The sequence below is a fragment of the Meriones unguiculatus genome, chromosome 17 (genome assembly GCF_030254825.1).
Source record: "Meriones unguiculatus strain TT.TT164.6M chromosome 17, Bangor_MerUng_6.1, whole genome shotgun sequence".
Classification (NCBI taxonomy): Eukaryota; Metazoa; Chordata; class Mammalia; order Rodentia; family Muridae; genus Meriones; species Meriones unguiculatus.
This window is the reverse complement of record NC_083364.1, coordinates 32323950-32341186: the sequence shown is the minus strand read 5'-3', so window position 1 is coordinate 32341186 and position 17237 is coordinate 32323950. Positions and strand designations below refer to the sequence as shown.

The following is a 17237-nucleotide window of genomic DNA, read 5'->3' as shown; positions in this document are numbered from 1 at the left end:
TCAAGACAAGGAGTATGCTTTGCCTGTTCTTTAGAAAGAAGAGGATGCTGTTTATTTGGAAAAATGAATGTTTATGGTCACTCTTCTGTGTGGCAGTTGGACAACCTTAGTGAAAACACATTTGCTCTGGGCCTCAGTTTGTTTGTTGCTTAATTAGCTTTTATCTTGAAAATGACGTAAGATCTGCCTGTGGGGACCTCACACTTGTAAGCCTATCACTAAGGAAACTGAGACAGGCTTGAGTCTGAGAGCAGTCTGGGATATATAGACTGGTCTACACTAGCAAAATACTACTCAAAGAACTAAGAACAAACAAAAAGAGATGAGGGAAATCTTGGATGCCACATGCTTCTCATTTCTAAGGCACATTCTATTGTCTGCAGTCTGCAGTTCATCCTAAGCTGTATGACTGTCATTTTGTTCTGGCTCTATCTCTGCTCAGGTTTTCACTGTGCTCTCCTAGGTAATTGCTGAATGGTGTCGTTTGTCAATCCATCAGGAATATCTGGAAAGCTTCCTCAGGTATCCTATTTTCAGAATATTCTTGAACTAAAATTTTCTGTTAAAAGTGACCTGTTACCCAGGTTATGCCTGGAATCCTAGCCACCGTTTACCTCTGTCCTCACCCAGCCTCTTACAGGATTCTGAGAAAGACATTTTTTTCCCTTCATTTTCTATAATTTCTGCTATGTCAACCTTTTTGTGTATTCTGAGACATTTCTCACAATTAAGATTTAATTTTGCTATATTATGATACACTGAAATCTAAACTTTATACAGATCTTCCTTTTTTCGCTTTTCTATCCCTTCCTTCCTTCCTTCCTTCCTTCCTTCCTTCCTTCCTTCCTTCCTTCCTTCCTATTTGGCAGAGTTATCTAACGGTGGTTATCCTCCTGTTGCAGACTACCATCCTCTGTTGTCCCAGGCATGTGCCGCCATGCCTCTTAGTTTCTGTCATTTTTAGCTTAGTGATTTTTTTTTTTTTAGGTCCAGAATATCACATTACACTTAGTTGTAGTTCCCCTTTATATTCCTTTTCTAGTCTTGCCTGTGACCATTTCTGTTTCCTTTTCATTGATGACCTTGGCAGTTTGTGGGGGGTTGGGTTGAGTGTTTTGTATGCCCATTAACCGTGATCTGCTTTGTGTTTCTCTCACAGTTAGAGGTTATGTGTTTTTTGATGAGAAGTCACAGAAATAACGTGCTATCTCAGCCCATCATACCAAGAATACACACTGCCAGCATGATTTATAGCTGTTGGTGTTATCCTTGGTCACCTAGCTGAGCCAGAGCTTTGTGGTGTTTCAGTGAGACCCCTCCCTCTCTTCTTTTCCATACTGCTCTCATTAGAAGAAAGCCACCACATTGAGCCAATGGAAATTCTTTTGTTATTTACCCCATTGCCCAAGGTGGGTATTTCTGATAGCTATTTTCTTTTCTCTACTGGTTATTCAGGGCACAGATTCTTCCATTCTGTTGCTCCAGCATCCCCTAGGGCTTAGCCGTCTTAATCCAGAGAGAACGTGGAAGAGAGTATTTGCTTTGAAAGCCTTGGCCTGAAAATGGCACATACCACTTCCACTTAGGTTCCATATGACACTCTCTCATCTGCCAAACCTAATTGCAAGGCAGGCTAGGACATATGGTCGAGCTGGGTGCCCAGGAAAAGGAGGAAATGGATTTGAGCGAAACACTAGCAGTATTGCCACTCCACTCTAGATTATAAAGGGTAATGAAATAACCCCTCTGTTGCCATTAATAATTAGGCCACTAGTTGATTAAATGACATTTAAAAAAAAAAGAATAACACACTTCTCAACCTAAAAGTTGTTTATAAAGGTCTTCATGAACTTTATTTTAATGTCTTATTAAATTTCACTATTTTATTAAATTTGCTCCTGATCCATAACATTTTTTTTTTTTTCGGGGGGAGACACTAACTGGACTCATCATTGGCAGTCTGCTTGCTGTGCTTTCTGTTGGGAATGTCTCTGTTCATTTTTTGGTTTGTTGTTTTCGTTTCATTTTTCAGATGAAAATTTTGTTCTTAGCCCCAGAGCCCAAGTAGAAAATGCTGAGTGTGATAACAGGTACTCATAAACTTAGCAGTACAGATGTAGACACAGGTGGATTTCTGGAGCTCATGTGTGGGCCAGCGAGCCTAGCCTACTTCGCAGGTCCAGGCCAGTGGGTGTTTCTGTCTCAAGAGAAGATGGAGGCAGGTGCTGCCTGAGGAACAATATTTGACGTTTTCCTTTGGCCTCTTCACTACTGTCTGTCTGTCTGTCTATCTATCTACCTATCTATCATCCCCCTTCCTCTCTCTCTGTCTCTCTGTCTCTCTCTCACACACACACAGAGTTTCATACATGTGAACAGGTTACACATATGTGCACATGCATTCCTAAGCACATGAATACGCAATGCTCTGGGGAGGGGATCCTACTCGTTCCTCAAGTGGCATCTTTGTCTAAGATGGACACAACTGGTCTTTGCTCCTAGGACCCAACAGGCCACATTGCTTCACTCATTTATTAGCCCCCCCCCATTAGTGTGGTATATGTTTCATGCTTTATGTTAGCTGCTCCCGAGGGATAGCAGGTCCCTCCTCCCAGTCTCTTAGGTTCCTAAACAAGACCCTGACAAAGAACAATCATGTTTTAAAATATGCACAGGGGGCCTTTATATGCTGAAATGTGGGCTTAGCTATTTAGTTTAGTTTTTTTTTTTTTTTTTTTTTTCAAATATAGCCAGATAGCACTTCTTTCCCTCATGCTGGCAACCTTTCTAGAGGGCCTACTTTGGGCTGGAATCTGGAAAGACTGGTGAGGATTGGAAGAACAGCATGGGGCAACGCCTGACAGGTGGGCTGCACAGCTTACAGTGCCCCACCCCAGGCTTTGGGCATGCTCAGTAGATGTGCTGGTCTCCTGTGAGATCTCTGTGGTGCAGGACATTTATGTTTCTCGATCATCACATAGTTAAGGCTCAGACCCCTGTCTGCCTCCTCACTGCTCCTGGCACAGAGAAGTGGCATAAAGGTCTAGCCTCATTATTCTGAACAAGAGTTACTAACCTGAATCCCCAGGGTCCCAACAGAGGGATAATGTCACCATGGCAAAAGCAGTGTTTAATTGCAGATGGAGAAAGAGGAGCATGAAGAAAACAAACAATAATTTGCAGGCTTTAATGAGTAGGCTGCCATGCCTATCGCTACCAAAAAAGACAGGACTTCTTTAAGTGGCCTTAAGCTTATTTAGAAAGAAGTAGATTGAAGGGACCATTGTCCCTTTCTTCTGTCATTTTTCTATCTCCCTGTCTATGCTATTTACATTGTGCCTTCAGGAGTTCAACACGTATTTTCCTAGAACGGACCCAGGAGGCATGGCGTCTGCTCTCAGAGTGCCCTCTTCACCCCTGTGGCTTCCTTGGGTTTCATGGTTGAAACTTTATGCATTAATTAAGATGTACAGATTTACGGCATTTTCTAGTTCACACTGTCACATAGCTATTCATTTGACATTCTCAGTAGTTACAGTCTGAGTACTGTTTTTTTTTTTTTTTTTTTTTCCACATGAAAAACCCAAGACTCAGATGATATATCGTCTGCCCAGGATGCCAAGAAAGCTGGGCTTTCTGTTGGGTCTTATGCCCGCATTCATACCTCGAGCTGAGTGGGCCATACCAGGAGACTTTCTCCAGCCATGCAGTCTCATCACAGCTCTTTGTCATGTAGCTGTACTTTTCTCAGGCATAGCCATGGTATACATGTAGGGTTCAGAGCATCCATGGAGAACAAGTGTGGAGGATAAATCCTGTCACTCTAATGTGACAAGGAAATCATAGAAGGGACCCAAGGCCCACTTAGCTTGACATACTGACTCTACAGATGAGAAAATTTAGATCTACAATTTAAAAGCATTTAATTGAATTCAAGAGAAAAAAAATGTTTTTAGCCAAAATACCTGGTTTCAAATTCAGTTCTATATTTACCCCTTCTTGCTTATTTCCAGTTTTTTTTCTATATCTCTTTTGTTTTTCTTTTTAGGACACCTTTGAGGTCAAAAACATTGCCCTGTATTTCCAAAGACAGCCTGAAAAGTCATATACCAGATTCCTGTAAGGACTAAACCCATCATTAAAGTATTCAGTTTACCTGGTGTATTCACAGAAAGAGGAAAAAACAGTGAATTCCTAAACAACATGTATTGAATAAACAGAAAGGCTGAGGTTGGTAGGCATAAATTCAGTGGCTGTCCCTACCACAGACACCATGAATGACTTCAGGCAATATTATGGTTTCTATCATTTGCCTCAGTTCCTACCGGCAGAGACAGCATTCTCTTTTTTCCCTTATGATTTATGAAATAATTAGAGCTGTAAATATCCTAAGGTAATTTTCATCTAGCACTAGAGATGAAATGATGGTGACATTGTAGAAAGCAGCTTGTTGCCATAGGCACCACTGCAATGTAAATATTTATATTAGCTGATGTACAGAAATACAGATGTGCTGAATTTTGATGGTTTTATTATGTAAAATGTTGAAAAGTGAGGGCCATTTATGGTTTAAAAAGTTGTTAAGGAAATGTTTATGGTGTTTTTTTTTTTGTTTTGTTTTGCTTTTTGTTTGTTTTGTTTTGCTTTGCTTTATAATAGTGAAGTGAGTTTCGCTGGCCCCCTCTGTGGTGAAAGGCTGGTAACCGCAAGAGTCTCATCCTCTCCTTGTTTTTCTTTCATTGTAGTTCTTTTTGGATGAACTTGATGAGAGTTTTTCAAAACCTAAGAGCTTCTGACAGGTATTCGGCCTCGAGCAAAAATGAAAGTCTTCCTGGCCCCCAGTATGACAACAGGAAACTTAGAGATTGTCATGGCATTCTTGCCTTTTCAGTGATTCTGGGATATAATCATAAACTTGGGGGCATCTTGGAGGAAGATGTCCCATGTAGAAGACGGGTTCACTTTTCAACAAGTTTACATTTCTCTAACTATAATTAGCTTCGCTATTTACTTACACATGACATACTGTTTCCAAGTATTGTGGTTTTGCCTCTAGGAAGAAGAACAGCACAGCTATTACCGTGCAATGAACCCCTTCCAAATGCTAATTTCAATATTTATGACAGGGGCATTTATTCATTTACTTACAGAGTGTTTTCTAACAACTTGCAAGTGAGCATTTTTATAAACAAAATATAAAAAAAGCGAATAATTATTTCATCTTGTCTTGCAGAACCCCAGCTGAAAGGGATTGTGACAAGGTTATTCAGCCAGCAGGGATATTTCCTGCAGATGCATCCAGATGGTACCATTGATGGGACCAAGGACGAAAACAGCGACTACAGTAAGGAACACCATCTACTTGCAATGCGTTGTGAATTGAATGTCTGGCCCAGCACAGCCATGCTGCTTTTGGGAATATTGGAGGCTTAGAGTGCTAGTCCTTCCCATTTTTCCTACCTGCACCCTTATTCTTGTACTCTCTACAGAGAAAAAAAGCACTATATCAGAGAGGCTATGTACTCATTGAGGTAGGAGGCTTATTTCCAGGAATCATTAGATGAGAATGCCTTCCCAATGGAGTTTTCTTTGTCAAGCTGACAAATGCGCATAGAAATATGGCAGACCTTCCAACATATTTAAATCTTGGCCCTAAGTAAAGAACAAGTTACAATTTTGGGAGCCCAGTTTTTAGTAAACATTACTTCTACAGGAAAACACTGAAAACATATGTATATGTTATTTTTTTTTTAAGGACAAAACTTGAATACCATCATGACGAATCGTAGTATATGTAATAGTAATAAATAAATAAAGACTGGTAGATCTAACATGGACTTTAAAAACAGTTTTAAAATAAAAGTTGCAAATACTAAAGGCTATTTAAAAATCTCCCCCTAAATAATTGTTAAGCACTAGAGCTGACAAGTTCAAAAGCAGATGCAGTTCATCAAGGCATGAGAGAATGTGTTTGCCTTTTGGAAACATAACACATGATTCAGAGGTGAGAATAACAGCTCTCAGAATTTTAAACTTCTCTACAATCATATGGGTTCCTTAGGCCAAACTCCTAGCGTTCTATAGTTTCTCAGGGTGCCATATTGCTTTTATAATTTTGTCCATTTTTATTGCTATGTCTGTAGTGTCAGACATACAGTGAACGAATCCAGTGTGGTAGGTGCATGAGAATAATCAAGTTTTAGAGAGAAAAGACAAAACAAGGTCAGGGGTTCAGTGTATCCTAGGATGAATTTACTGGCAGCCTGGAATACGTGAAACTTTGCCTCTTTTGTGACCTGTAATAAACGCTTACTAAATATCCATCCAGTGGTTTGTGATTCTGATCAAAGTGGTTTGGTGGTCAAACTGAAAATTCTCTCACACTTCAATAGGTAATTTGGGATACCAGATGTCTTATAGTGCTATAACTCTTAAATTAACACTAACATTTGAGGCATAATTAAAACCCCTTAAAGCTCCATGACATTCCTGTCCACCCTTTTGAATTTTCTTTGTTTACTTAATATTGTACATTACAAAATATGAATTACAATAAAGAAGAGATCTTATTATGAAGAATCTCTTTCTACTTTCCCCTCAGTTTCTGGCAGAGCAGTTGATTACTTTATTGTGGCCTGCACTGTTGATTTGTATTTCCATGAATGCATTCTCTAAGTGGTTCAAGTTTTCAATTCAGGCAAGAAGAATGAGGAGCCCGTACTCCCTGTATGTGACTGTCATCTATTGCATCTGCATTTGATTGTCTGACTGGGGGGTGGAGGGCCCATTTACAGCAGAGCCAGGGAACTGCATAGCTGTGACACTCGCATTAATTGTGCGGTATCTCCAGACTTCCAAGTTCATTTTTAACATAAGAAGTGACGAGCGAGGATAATGGTAGCAGTCAACACCACCCATACAACATTTTAATAATGGAAAAATTAATGGGAGCATTTATATCATCCACCCTGAGTCCCTGGGGACATTTGGAAGAGGAAGTGACAGAGAGAGCTAGATGAGCAGGTTAGAATACTGTCTCCTGCCTGTGACAAGGCCACAGTGAACATGAACACACAGTAACCAGGACCACGAGAGAGGTGCACAAAAAATGACAGGGAATTAGGAGGGGGACTGGCTGGAGGTGGGGTGAAAGGCGATCAGAAAGGCTGGGTTGGAGATAAGAGAAAGTAGTAGAGGGATAATTCATTGTATATAAGTAAGAAAGCATAAAAATTAAAGCTAATTAGATGAAAAATTTGTAAACTGATGCAGACAGATTCAACCTCTAAGCAAGCCAGACAGCCATTCTATGTTCTGCAGGATGCTGCCCGAATCCAGCCAGGTGTGTAGCACCGCCGAGGGGAGAGAGGATAGGAAAGAGCATGGGATCAAAGCCTGCACATCCTTCCTTCACTGTTGCCAGAAAAATAATTGGAAGTGATCCACACTGAGACTAGGTCCATCACATGCCTGCAGACTATTTATATATACATACATACATGAACGCACATATAATTCAAGCATACAATAAAAACACATCTCATAACAGAATGCCAGATATGTATGTGCCACCTACATTGAGGATAACTGATTATGTGTTCTATCAAATGCTTACAGAAATGGTTTAAACTCACAAATTCACATCATTGTTTTTAAGTTGAGATGACCTACTGTGCATACTTTTTTGATAAATTATTATCAAATAATTATTATCAAACAATTTAGAAAAATTTGGTGCAAAATCTAAAGATTAATATAAATTCATTTGGATATCGGTATAAAGGTTAATTTAAAAATTCAAAGTATTTGAAGTTCTCGTTCAAGAAGAAATTCTGCTTTCCTTGCTTATCAGGCATGATAATGTACCCAATTTTGACATTGCTTATTTAGAAATGACCTACGATAGCAATGCGTTGGCTTTTGAATGAGTGAGTCTATTTGTTATATAGCAAGCCAAAATAAAAGAATAAATAGCAAGTGATAGACAGATAGCTACACAAGTACACAGACACACAGACATGTAAATACCAAAATATCAGCAAAACATCAAGCAGAAATCAGGAAGACCTCACTGAGATAGTCATTTGGGGTTCTAGGAAGAATAAGTTTCCTGCAGAGTAAAGGGTCCACTTGGATGAGGCTTCCAAATAAAAGGGGGAAAAAGAAGCTGGGAGAGATATGGGAGCACTAGGGGAGAAAAATTGGCATTTGATATGTCATACTTCTTTGTATACCCGTATAAAATTCTCAACAATAATGAACAAAGTAATAAATAAAAATCCTAAAAGGAACAAACAGTAACAAATAGCAATATTTAGAGATGACACCATCAAATCTGAAGCTCACAATATCCCACAGAAACTGAGTTGTGGAGATAGTCAATTTGGGTTCTGATTTGGGTTTTTATTCCATGGATGAACTGCTCAAGACTGAACTTCTGGTTTCTCTTATCCACTGCAGGAGCTTTTGCACCATGGGATATACAATAGTAACCTCTGTTGGAGATAGTTTTCCTTCTAGCTGCTCTCAAGACATGATACTCACACTCTTGGCCTACCTTATTCATTTGCTTCCTTCTCTCAGGTTGGGAGGGGGTAGCCCATTCCAGCACGGGGCCTTGGAGTACACTTTGAGACAGACATGCTGGGGCTCTAAAATTGAGGAACAATGTCACTTCCAAAGCCTACTTCACAGTTAGCTTCAACAGTTTACCAACATACTGTACATCACACACACAGTTTAAAAAATAACTTTTCTGTTTAGCTGTATGCTTAAGTCACTTTTCATATTGTCTAGCACATTTTAAACTTTTTAAAAAAGAGAGTGTTACCATATACATTTTACATTCTGTCATCAATTTTATTATGGTTATGAGGCTTTTATAGGCAATATACTTACTTGCTTCATGTAGGTCATTTGTGCATTAAGGGTGCTCATGGTGCCAAGATGTGGATCATGCCTTAAACACATGGGCTTTGTGGCTGTTTCAGATCCAAACTAGTATCCATTTTATCCCTACTATTAAGTGCCATGGCTATAGAGCATATATGTAGCTGTTATTTCTTTACTTTTTAACTTATTCACCAAAAGATGAAAAGATATGATCTGTCATGTATAGTACACATTCACTGGGAACTGGATGGATGGATGGATGGATGAGTATGTGCATGGGTGGATGGATTGGTGGATGGATGGGTGGATGGATGGGTGGGTGGGTGGCTGAATGGATGGATGGTTTTCAAGTGGTTGGATAAATACTTCTCCCACCTTTATAAAGCTTACCTTTTAGTTGTTTATAATTTAATTTTGTAATTTTTCTATGTAATGGGTGTCTTTTCCTGCATGTATATCTGTGTATTACATGTATTCACTGTCCCCAGAAGTCAGAAGAGGGTGTTGAATCCCTGGAACTGGAGTTAAAGAGAGCTGGGTGCTGGGGATAGAATGCATGAGCAGCTACTGTTCTTAACCACGAGCCATTATTCCAGCACCACTTTTGGTTTTTGAAGTAATTTTAGGCTTTAGAAAAACTAAAGTAGTACAGCAAGCACCTCTGTACTCCCCACACTTTCTCTAATGCCATTGTTTTATATAATGGCAGAACAGTTATCAAAACCAGGAAAATGGAAACACTTAAAGTGTTGTTTACTCACTTGTAGTGTTTATACAGTTTTCACCTTTTCAACTAATGAACTTTTTCCTGATCCTCTCCTTCCACATACATAAGTAAAACTTTTCAAGTGAAATGATAATTTTATATAATTTTCATAAGTGGTGTAAACAATACCAGAGAGCTATTTAAATCTCAATAATGTTTTTTTTAATAGAAAAAAAAAAAGATAAGCCTTTAAGCTGTTAACATGTCTTTTCTTTCTCCACTCTGTGTGGGTGGGAGTAAAAGCAGTTGATTGTTTGAAAAAAAAATCTTGTTACTATAAGCATCTGCCAGAAACATTTTGTTTGGTTCATAGACATCATTAGGTCCAAAACAACTTCACCGTGACATCTTCAGAGAACTGATAGACACCTGCTCTTTTGTTCGTGGAGAAAAGACTAATTATATGTAATTGAGTACAAAGCAAATGGTTTTTTCCTGCAGTAGCAGATAAGAATCGTTACAAATGTAATGATAACAAAAGTTCAGGGCTGTGATGGAACATTGCTGCAGAAAAAAAAAAGACAATTGCAGTATGGAGAGTATTAATAGGAATATTTTACATAAAACGTAAAAGCCCATTATTCTGTTCTATAAGTTATCATAGGAGATGAATTTGAAGAGGTTAAAAACACTGGAAAGAAAATAATGAGGATATTGTAACCAAATGCATCGTTCTCATTTTTGCTTAAACAAAAAACAAAAACAAAAAAAAAAAACAAAACAAAACTACACAAAGTGCCCTCTGACTGTGGAGCAGGCAGCATGCTAAGTTAGTGTCATTGTCAGACTGATGAGTGGAGTACGTGCTTTACCTTCCTGAAGTCAGGGGAGATGGTGACAGAAAGCTCCTTGGTGTGACAAGGAGAAGCAAGCAGCCAGAGTAGTCTTGGAGTGAGGTAGCTCTTGGAGTCTCCTTCAGACCTTTCTTTTCATTCTTTTCAGTATGATTGTGGGAAGGAAATACAAATGTGTAGGACAAAATTATAAAGACACAATAAAGTTTGCAGCTGAAAAACTACAAAATTGTGTCAGGAACAGCAGAATCAGCCCTGTACCTGGAGGGGCTTGCTTCATTGTTGGAGGTGGGATATAAACCATTCCACAGGCACAATCATGCAAGGTTCTGAAGATGGGTGATTGAAGATAAAAGCAAACCCACTCAGGACTCATGTCTGACCACAGTCAAAACAAGGAATTACAGAACGGCCACTTTTCAGTCCCTGCTGCTGAACAGGACTGTTGCTTCGTCAAGCAAAGCATTCTAAATAAGACTCGTTCTTATCTACAGCAATAGAATCACTCTGCCCCGTAACCCCTGCCCTTCCACTTTAGAGCATCCAGGTTGAGGAAAACCCACTTTCCTGAGCCCTTCACAAATTACTTACCACAGTCAAATCCTCTGTCTTTCCTGCCATCTTCTTGCTCCGCCGTGGTGTACATCTTTGTTGCTTGCTATAGTGTCCTTAAACCCAAATGTGTTCAAGCACGCATGGGTTTCTGACATTCTTTGAAGAGAAGGCACTGACACCATCTCAGAGATGGTCTTCCCAGCCCACCCCGCTCCACCTGGCTAGAATCTCAGTATTTTCCCTACTGTGTTCTCTCTGGTTGTTCCTCTTTTGCTTTTCTGTTCACTCACTACCTTATCATCTTTTAAAATTCATAATGTGTATCTGGCAGATTTTTTTTCCCTTATTAATACAAATTTAATTGGAATGATACCTAACTTATGGGCTGAAAAATTGGCTCAGCCCAGTGGTGGTGGTGGCACATACTTATAATCCCAGCCCTTGGGAGGCAGAGGCAAGTGCATTTTTTGCTGGTTTGGAGCCAGCCTGGTCTGCAGAGCTACACAGAGAAACCCTGCCTCACAAAACAAAACAAAACAAAACAAAACAAAACAAAACAAAACAAAACAGAACTGTCTTGGTGGATAAAGAATTTGCCATGAAAGCTGGAGGACCTATGTCTCCACCCTCAGAGCCTGTACACAAATGTAAAGCATCAGTGTGCACACACATCTGTAATGCTGGCTAGCCTTACGTAACTAACTGGGGCTGTGTAGTGAGGACTCAACATAAAAAAATTGTGTGTGTGTGTATGTGTGTGTTAGCCACTTTAGGACATAAACTTTAAATTTTTGTTATGAAGTAGGTTGAATACTTTTTTACGTAGCATCTTAACCTTGTATTACTTCTGTGCTACATCTCTTTATGCTATTTTCTGAAACAGACATTTATACTTTTTGTAAATTGCACTTACATAACATCATCTTTGTTATTTGTGTTGCACAGTTTTTTGCTCATTTTGTTGTCTTTGAACGATTTTTTGTCTTTCTTTTCTATTCTAGTCTACTTTAAAAATGGTTTTATTCCCCTTCTTTCCTATTTGTTTAAACTACTCAGTCCTGCTTAGCTTAGTGACACAGACCTATACTAAGAAGGATGAGGCAGAAAGATGGAAATTTTTAAGGCCCTTCTGAGCTACTATCCAACCTGGGCAATTCAGCGAAACCCTGTTTCCAGAGTCAAGGAATGCTGAAGAGAGTTGATTCGTATCTTACCATGTCAGCAGTAACACACACACACACACACACACACACACACACACATATACAAACTCACAAACACATACATATACCCTCAAACACACACATATGTACACACTCACACACATGAACCCTACTCATTCCTAGACTGAAAAATTAGTTCTCTTGTTTGCTTTGATAATGCATATTTTTTTTACAGCTAACATAAAATCGGATCCCTTAATTCTAACGTGTTTTAAGTTTTATTTCTGTCAGTCCTAAATGCAATTATAGTCTATTAGATATTATAAAATATTAACCTCATTATGATTTTAGCATAAAGAAACATTTCGGGAAAGCCTGTATCTGAAATCTAATTGTAAATGCAAAATGTTAGTCACGGCTATGTTTTCTATACAATACCAAGCATATGATGTTTTGATACCACTAGTCACAAGCTTGTAGACATAGCCAAAGCCAGCAGGAGCTCATCCTGTTCAACTACGAACAGAAACACGGAACCAAATGGTTGCTTGGGGGAAAACTGTCAAGGGAATCTTGTGTATCTAGGGCCTCCAAAGGCACAAAACATGCATTCTCCCTAATGGCCCTGACCTTCCCCATTCACCTGCTTGAGCACATTTGTTACAGTTCTTGACAGAGAAAAAGCTGTGCCACATCTAATTTTGTTTTCTAAAGCCATTTGTATTTTAAGACTATGTCATTATTTCTTGTGAAATTATACCTGTAGGTTGAGTTGAAAGAGAAATAAGTGGATGCATTATCCTGCAGGCATCCCCAAGCAAAGCTTTTATCCCACCACGTGGCACTTTGGCACGTGTGGGACTGTCACTCTTTTCATGCGATTTCTTCTCTGTGGCAAAATTAGCCGTCACCCTTAGCTTGTGAATTTGTGTACTCCACTGGACATTTTATTAATTTTTTTTTGTTTAGAAAGGACAAAGCTTTGCATTCTGATTAGGAGATTAAAAAGAATGTTCTGGTGTTTTTTAAAATGCATGTTTTTTGTTGTTAATGACATTGCCTCAATATAATATTTTTGGAACAAGGCTCATTTCCTTGAATAGTTTAGCTCTTTACATATATCACAGGAAATAACTCCCTCTACTCTTTGAACCTGGACCTGTAACTTTATTTTTGATGGGATATTTCTTTTTGATGGGGAGACTCTTGTCCCAGTGTAACTGCTTGTTCAGAAAAGCATAACGTGAACCAGTTGAAATTGTGCTCTTGTCAAATTGCTTTTTCACTGTTTTATAAGTATATTTATGGGTTGGATACATTGGTCTATAATGTTTTAAAAAGTACTTAGCTAAGTGTATTCCTGAAAGCTGGTGAGAACGATGTTGCCTTTAGCCATTTTTTTTTTTTGGCTCCATGCTGTAACTGATGTTTGGCCTTGAGTCAGTCATGTAAACTTTCTCCCATTTATCTGAGCCTGGTTGTACCAGATGAGAGAGACAGATAATCTCATTAACTCTTGATGCTCTTTTCTTTTGGTGCAGACATAGCTGTGTGTTCAGAAAAATTCTTTCTTGTTTCTCCTTCTTTCCCTGAGAGGCATACTGTAAGAAGATATGAAGTTATCAAATTGCAAATCACTGCATCGTATTGTAAAGAAATGTATAAAGACACAAAGAGCCCCCACATGTCCTCGAGGTGTCATTTGCACCCAGGATTTGGGGCTGAGCATAACTGTTTGTGCTTGGGGCCAGTTATTTAATTTGCTGATGTCTCTAATTCTTCACTAAACGAGAAGATGGTATCACTTAGATCTCAGGAATTTTTCGTCAATTAAATGAGCTAATTATGAAATTATTTTTCTAACAGTACCTAACAGAGCGCAGTGATTCTTGGTAAAGCCCATCCATTATTGTTATCTTGTCATTAGAGCTGGAGGGCCTATTTTGTTTGCTTGTTTATTTTGGGGGGGGGGCAGGAGAATTGCAAGCGGCTCATAGAAGGTGGCTATTTAGCAGAAGCATAATTCTTCACAGGTGCTGTTAGAAGAAACAGTTTGCGGTGTTTACACTGGAAGGTGTTGAAAGATGCTCTAATAGTTCAGAAAATGTGGAATCCTCTCCCCTGCATCATCAGCACCACGTGCGGGACTTTGTAGAAACACATGCCTTCCAGACAGACAAATTAGAGAAACGACAAACGACTTAATGGTGCAAGCAAGCCTGTGTGCCACACAGTTTTATGCTTTTGAGCTTTTACAGACTAAGTCTGTTTTCTTGGAAAATCACCGGTCTTATTCACCTGGTATGGTGGTTATTATCATCTACTCGAGAGGATCTAGAAGCATATGTGGAATTATCTTGATTATGTTAATTGAGGTAACAAAACTCACCCACCGTGGGTGGCACCATTCCCCTGGCTGAGCTCCTAGACTATAAATGGAGGAAGGAAACTGAACAGCAGCTTGTGCTCAGCCCTCGCTGCTTCTTCATCATGCATGTGATATGACCAACTGCTTCAAGCTCTGGCTGCTTTGATTTCCCTGTCATGATGGACCCTTAAACCGTGTGTGTCAGAATAAGCTGTTTCTTCCTTAAATTGCGTTTGTCAAGGTGTTTTTGTCACAACAACGCTGAAGTAACTAAAGCAGCGGATGAGTCACCCTAATCACACCAGAACCTCTCTCAGCACTACACTGTGGTAGGCCAGGCCGCCTCCATGCACGCTCAGCAACGGCTCCCTGCCACGCTCTGCTGCCTGCAAACCCTATGCTTCCATTTATAGAAGCCCAGATCACACTCAAGGGCTCACTGCTGCATCTGTGTTCCCCTGTTCGAATACGACTCCCTTATTTGTTCTTCTGGCAAGCAAGGAACACGTTCCAAGATCTCAACCTGCAGGGATGCAAATGAAAACAGTCCAAATGATTTGAGCAATGGATGCGTCTACTTTTCTCTTTCTCCTTCTACGTGCTTAAATCCCAAAGACTTTCAAGTCCAGGATAGCTGTGGCTCTCCTTCCGTGTTTGTGAAACAATAAGGAATAGCTTACATAAACTGAGAGGGTCAGCTCATTCGCTTTCCACCTTACATTCTTTTGCCAACTGGAGGAATCTTTAATGCTTTTCTTCCCTGTAAAATGATGGGTTTATAAAGGACATGCTTAAAAATGGGAACTTTTCAAGTTCCTAAGTTGACAACGGCTATATTTTAAACTTTTGAAAGAATGTATATGCAAAGGGGGTTTAAGATCCAGCAACACAGTAGGTTTTATACTGAATTTAAGAATAGTGACATAAGTCCCTCTACCTTTAAGGAGTACACATACCTGAAGCCACCTCCTCTCATCTTTGACTTTTGCAGTTGTTCCCTAGCTAATTCTTTTTTTAAAATTTAATTTAATTTTATTAATTACACTTTATTAATTTTGTATCCCCCCATAAGCCCCTAAGTAATTCTTTTTCCCAAGGTTTCTCCCTCATCCCCCACAGTCAATGACCTAGTCAAGGCCTAATACGAAACAACCTCACTGCTCAACGTTTTTATTTTAATGCATCACTAAGAGGAAAACAGAAATTTGCCTGGTAAAGTTTGATATAATCCAACCTCCTGCCTTCCAGCTTCTTCCTCACTGTTCTCTTTCTTCCTAAAGTTGACCTTGCTGTTCCTCAGACATACCAGCTCTGTTCAGCATCAAACTAGAGTAGGCCCTCCTTCTCCTGCTTACCTTCCTTCTCTCTAATCTTCCGTGTATGTCACTTTACTTTTTCTAGATTGTTTAGATGAATTTCAGTCTCTATGATTAATGCTGTTTGGGATACCTGATTTTTTTCATCCTCTCGAACTCCTTATTTAATAAACCCTTTTTACTGTCCACGTGGACCACACATTCTTCTCAGTCCATACTTGCCTAGGCTGCCTCTTTCATTGTGTGACACCACTTAAAGCATGGCTGTCTGTCTTTTGTTTTTGCAATAGCCCTTTTGTGTTTTTTTCTTTTTTCTTTTTTTTTTTTTTTTCCACTATAAGGCCTGCTTTGCCTTCCAAACAACCTGCATCTCTTATTTACACCATTGAGTATCTATTGTGTGTACAGCCTGCTGGCTACTCTCCAGGCAGAGGCTGGATCCTCCCTCTTTACAATTATACCTTGGCAACTAGCATGGATCAGTATGCCATGTGCTTAGTTCATGGTAGCGGAGTTTATTGTAAGAGGCTAGTTTAATTATTTAGTCATAGTCATCAAGTAAGGAAGGAAATAGGAACAAATCCTAAATGCATACACAAGTGGACTGATGTTTTCAGGACAAATTTAGAGGATGGATTATACATCTTCAATGAGGAGGTCAGGAAAATAAAATGGCCATGTGCCAAACATGATTTCATTGATATTTTTACATTTGTCTATTTTATGTGTGTTTGCGTGTGAATTTCTATATGCCAGGAAGCACATGTAGAGGTCTAAGGACACCTCTTTGAGGAGTTGGTCCTCTCCTTCTACCCTGTGGTTTGACCTCAGGTCATCATGCTTGGTAGCAAGTGTCTTTACCCATGAAATTATCTTCCTGGCCCCAAGAACTCTTTTATAACTTATGGATTTTGGATATATCTATCATAATAGTTAATGTTTTTAATGAGCATTTTCCAAGTGTTTAGTTAACATATGAAAATTTTTATGAAGTTTGTGTATTTATATCTTAGACAAACATGTCAGAACTGGGAACACAATTCTTCCTATTTTGTGTATGACTAAAAGGAGGCAAAGGAAGATTAAATAATTATCCCTTGGCTGTTCTGATATTAAATAACAGGCTTAGGGTTGGAACTCAATGAGTTTAACTCCTGAAACCATGATCTAGTCTAGGCCATAGCCCCAGGGTCTCTTTCCTGGTGAGTATCCCTCCATTCGTAGCTAATATTTCCTCACACTATGTGTGTACATCCCTCTGACGACACTTTGAAAACATTAAGAAGGGAATGTAACGGATGGATAAATATTATGATGCTTTTTTTTAAAAGACAGGGTAAACACTGAACTTGAGAGATTTTCTTCAATACGTTTGATTGTTAA

General features: G+C 39.2%; 1 protein-coding gene across 4 annotated transcripts in view; it reads left to right on the top strand.

The window, feature by feature from the left end:
* The window catches only part of Fgf12 (fibroblast growth factor 12), a 557338-nt gene that overhangs the window by 330519 nt on the left and 209582 nt on the right, over positions 1 to 17237 (top strand). For all 4 annotated transcript variants that reach the window (XM_060370164.1, XM_060370163.1, XM_060370165.1 and 1 more), the window contains one exon: positions 5234 to 5344. In XM_060370164.1, the coding sequence (XP_060226147.1) occupies positions 5234 to 5344 (111 nt within the window). The remainder of the gene's footprint in view (positions 1 to 5233; positions 5345 to 17237) is intronic.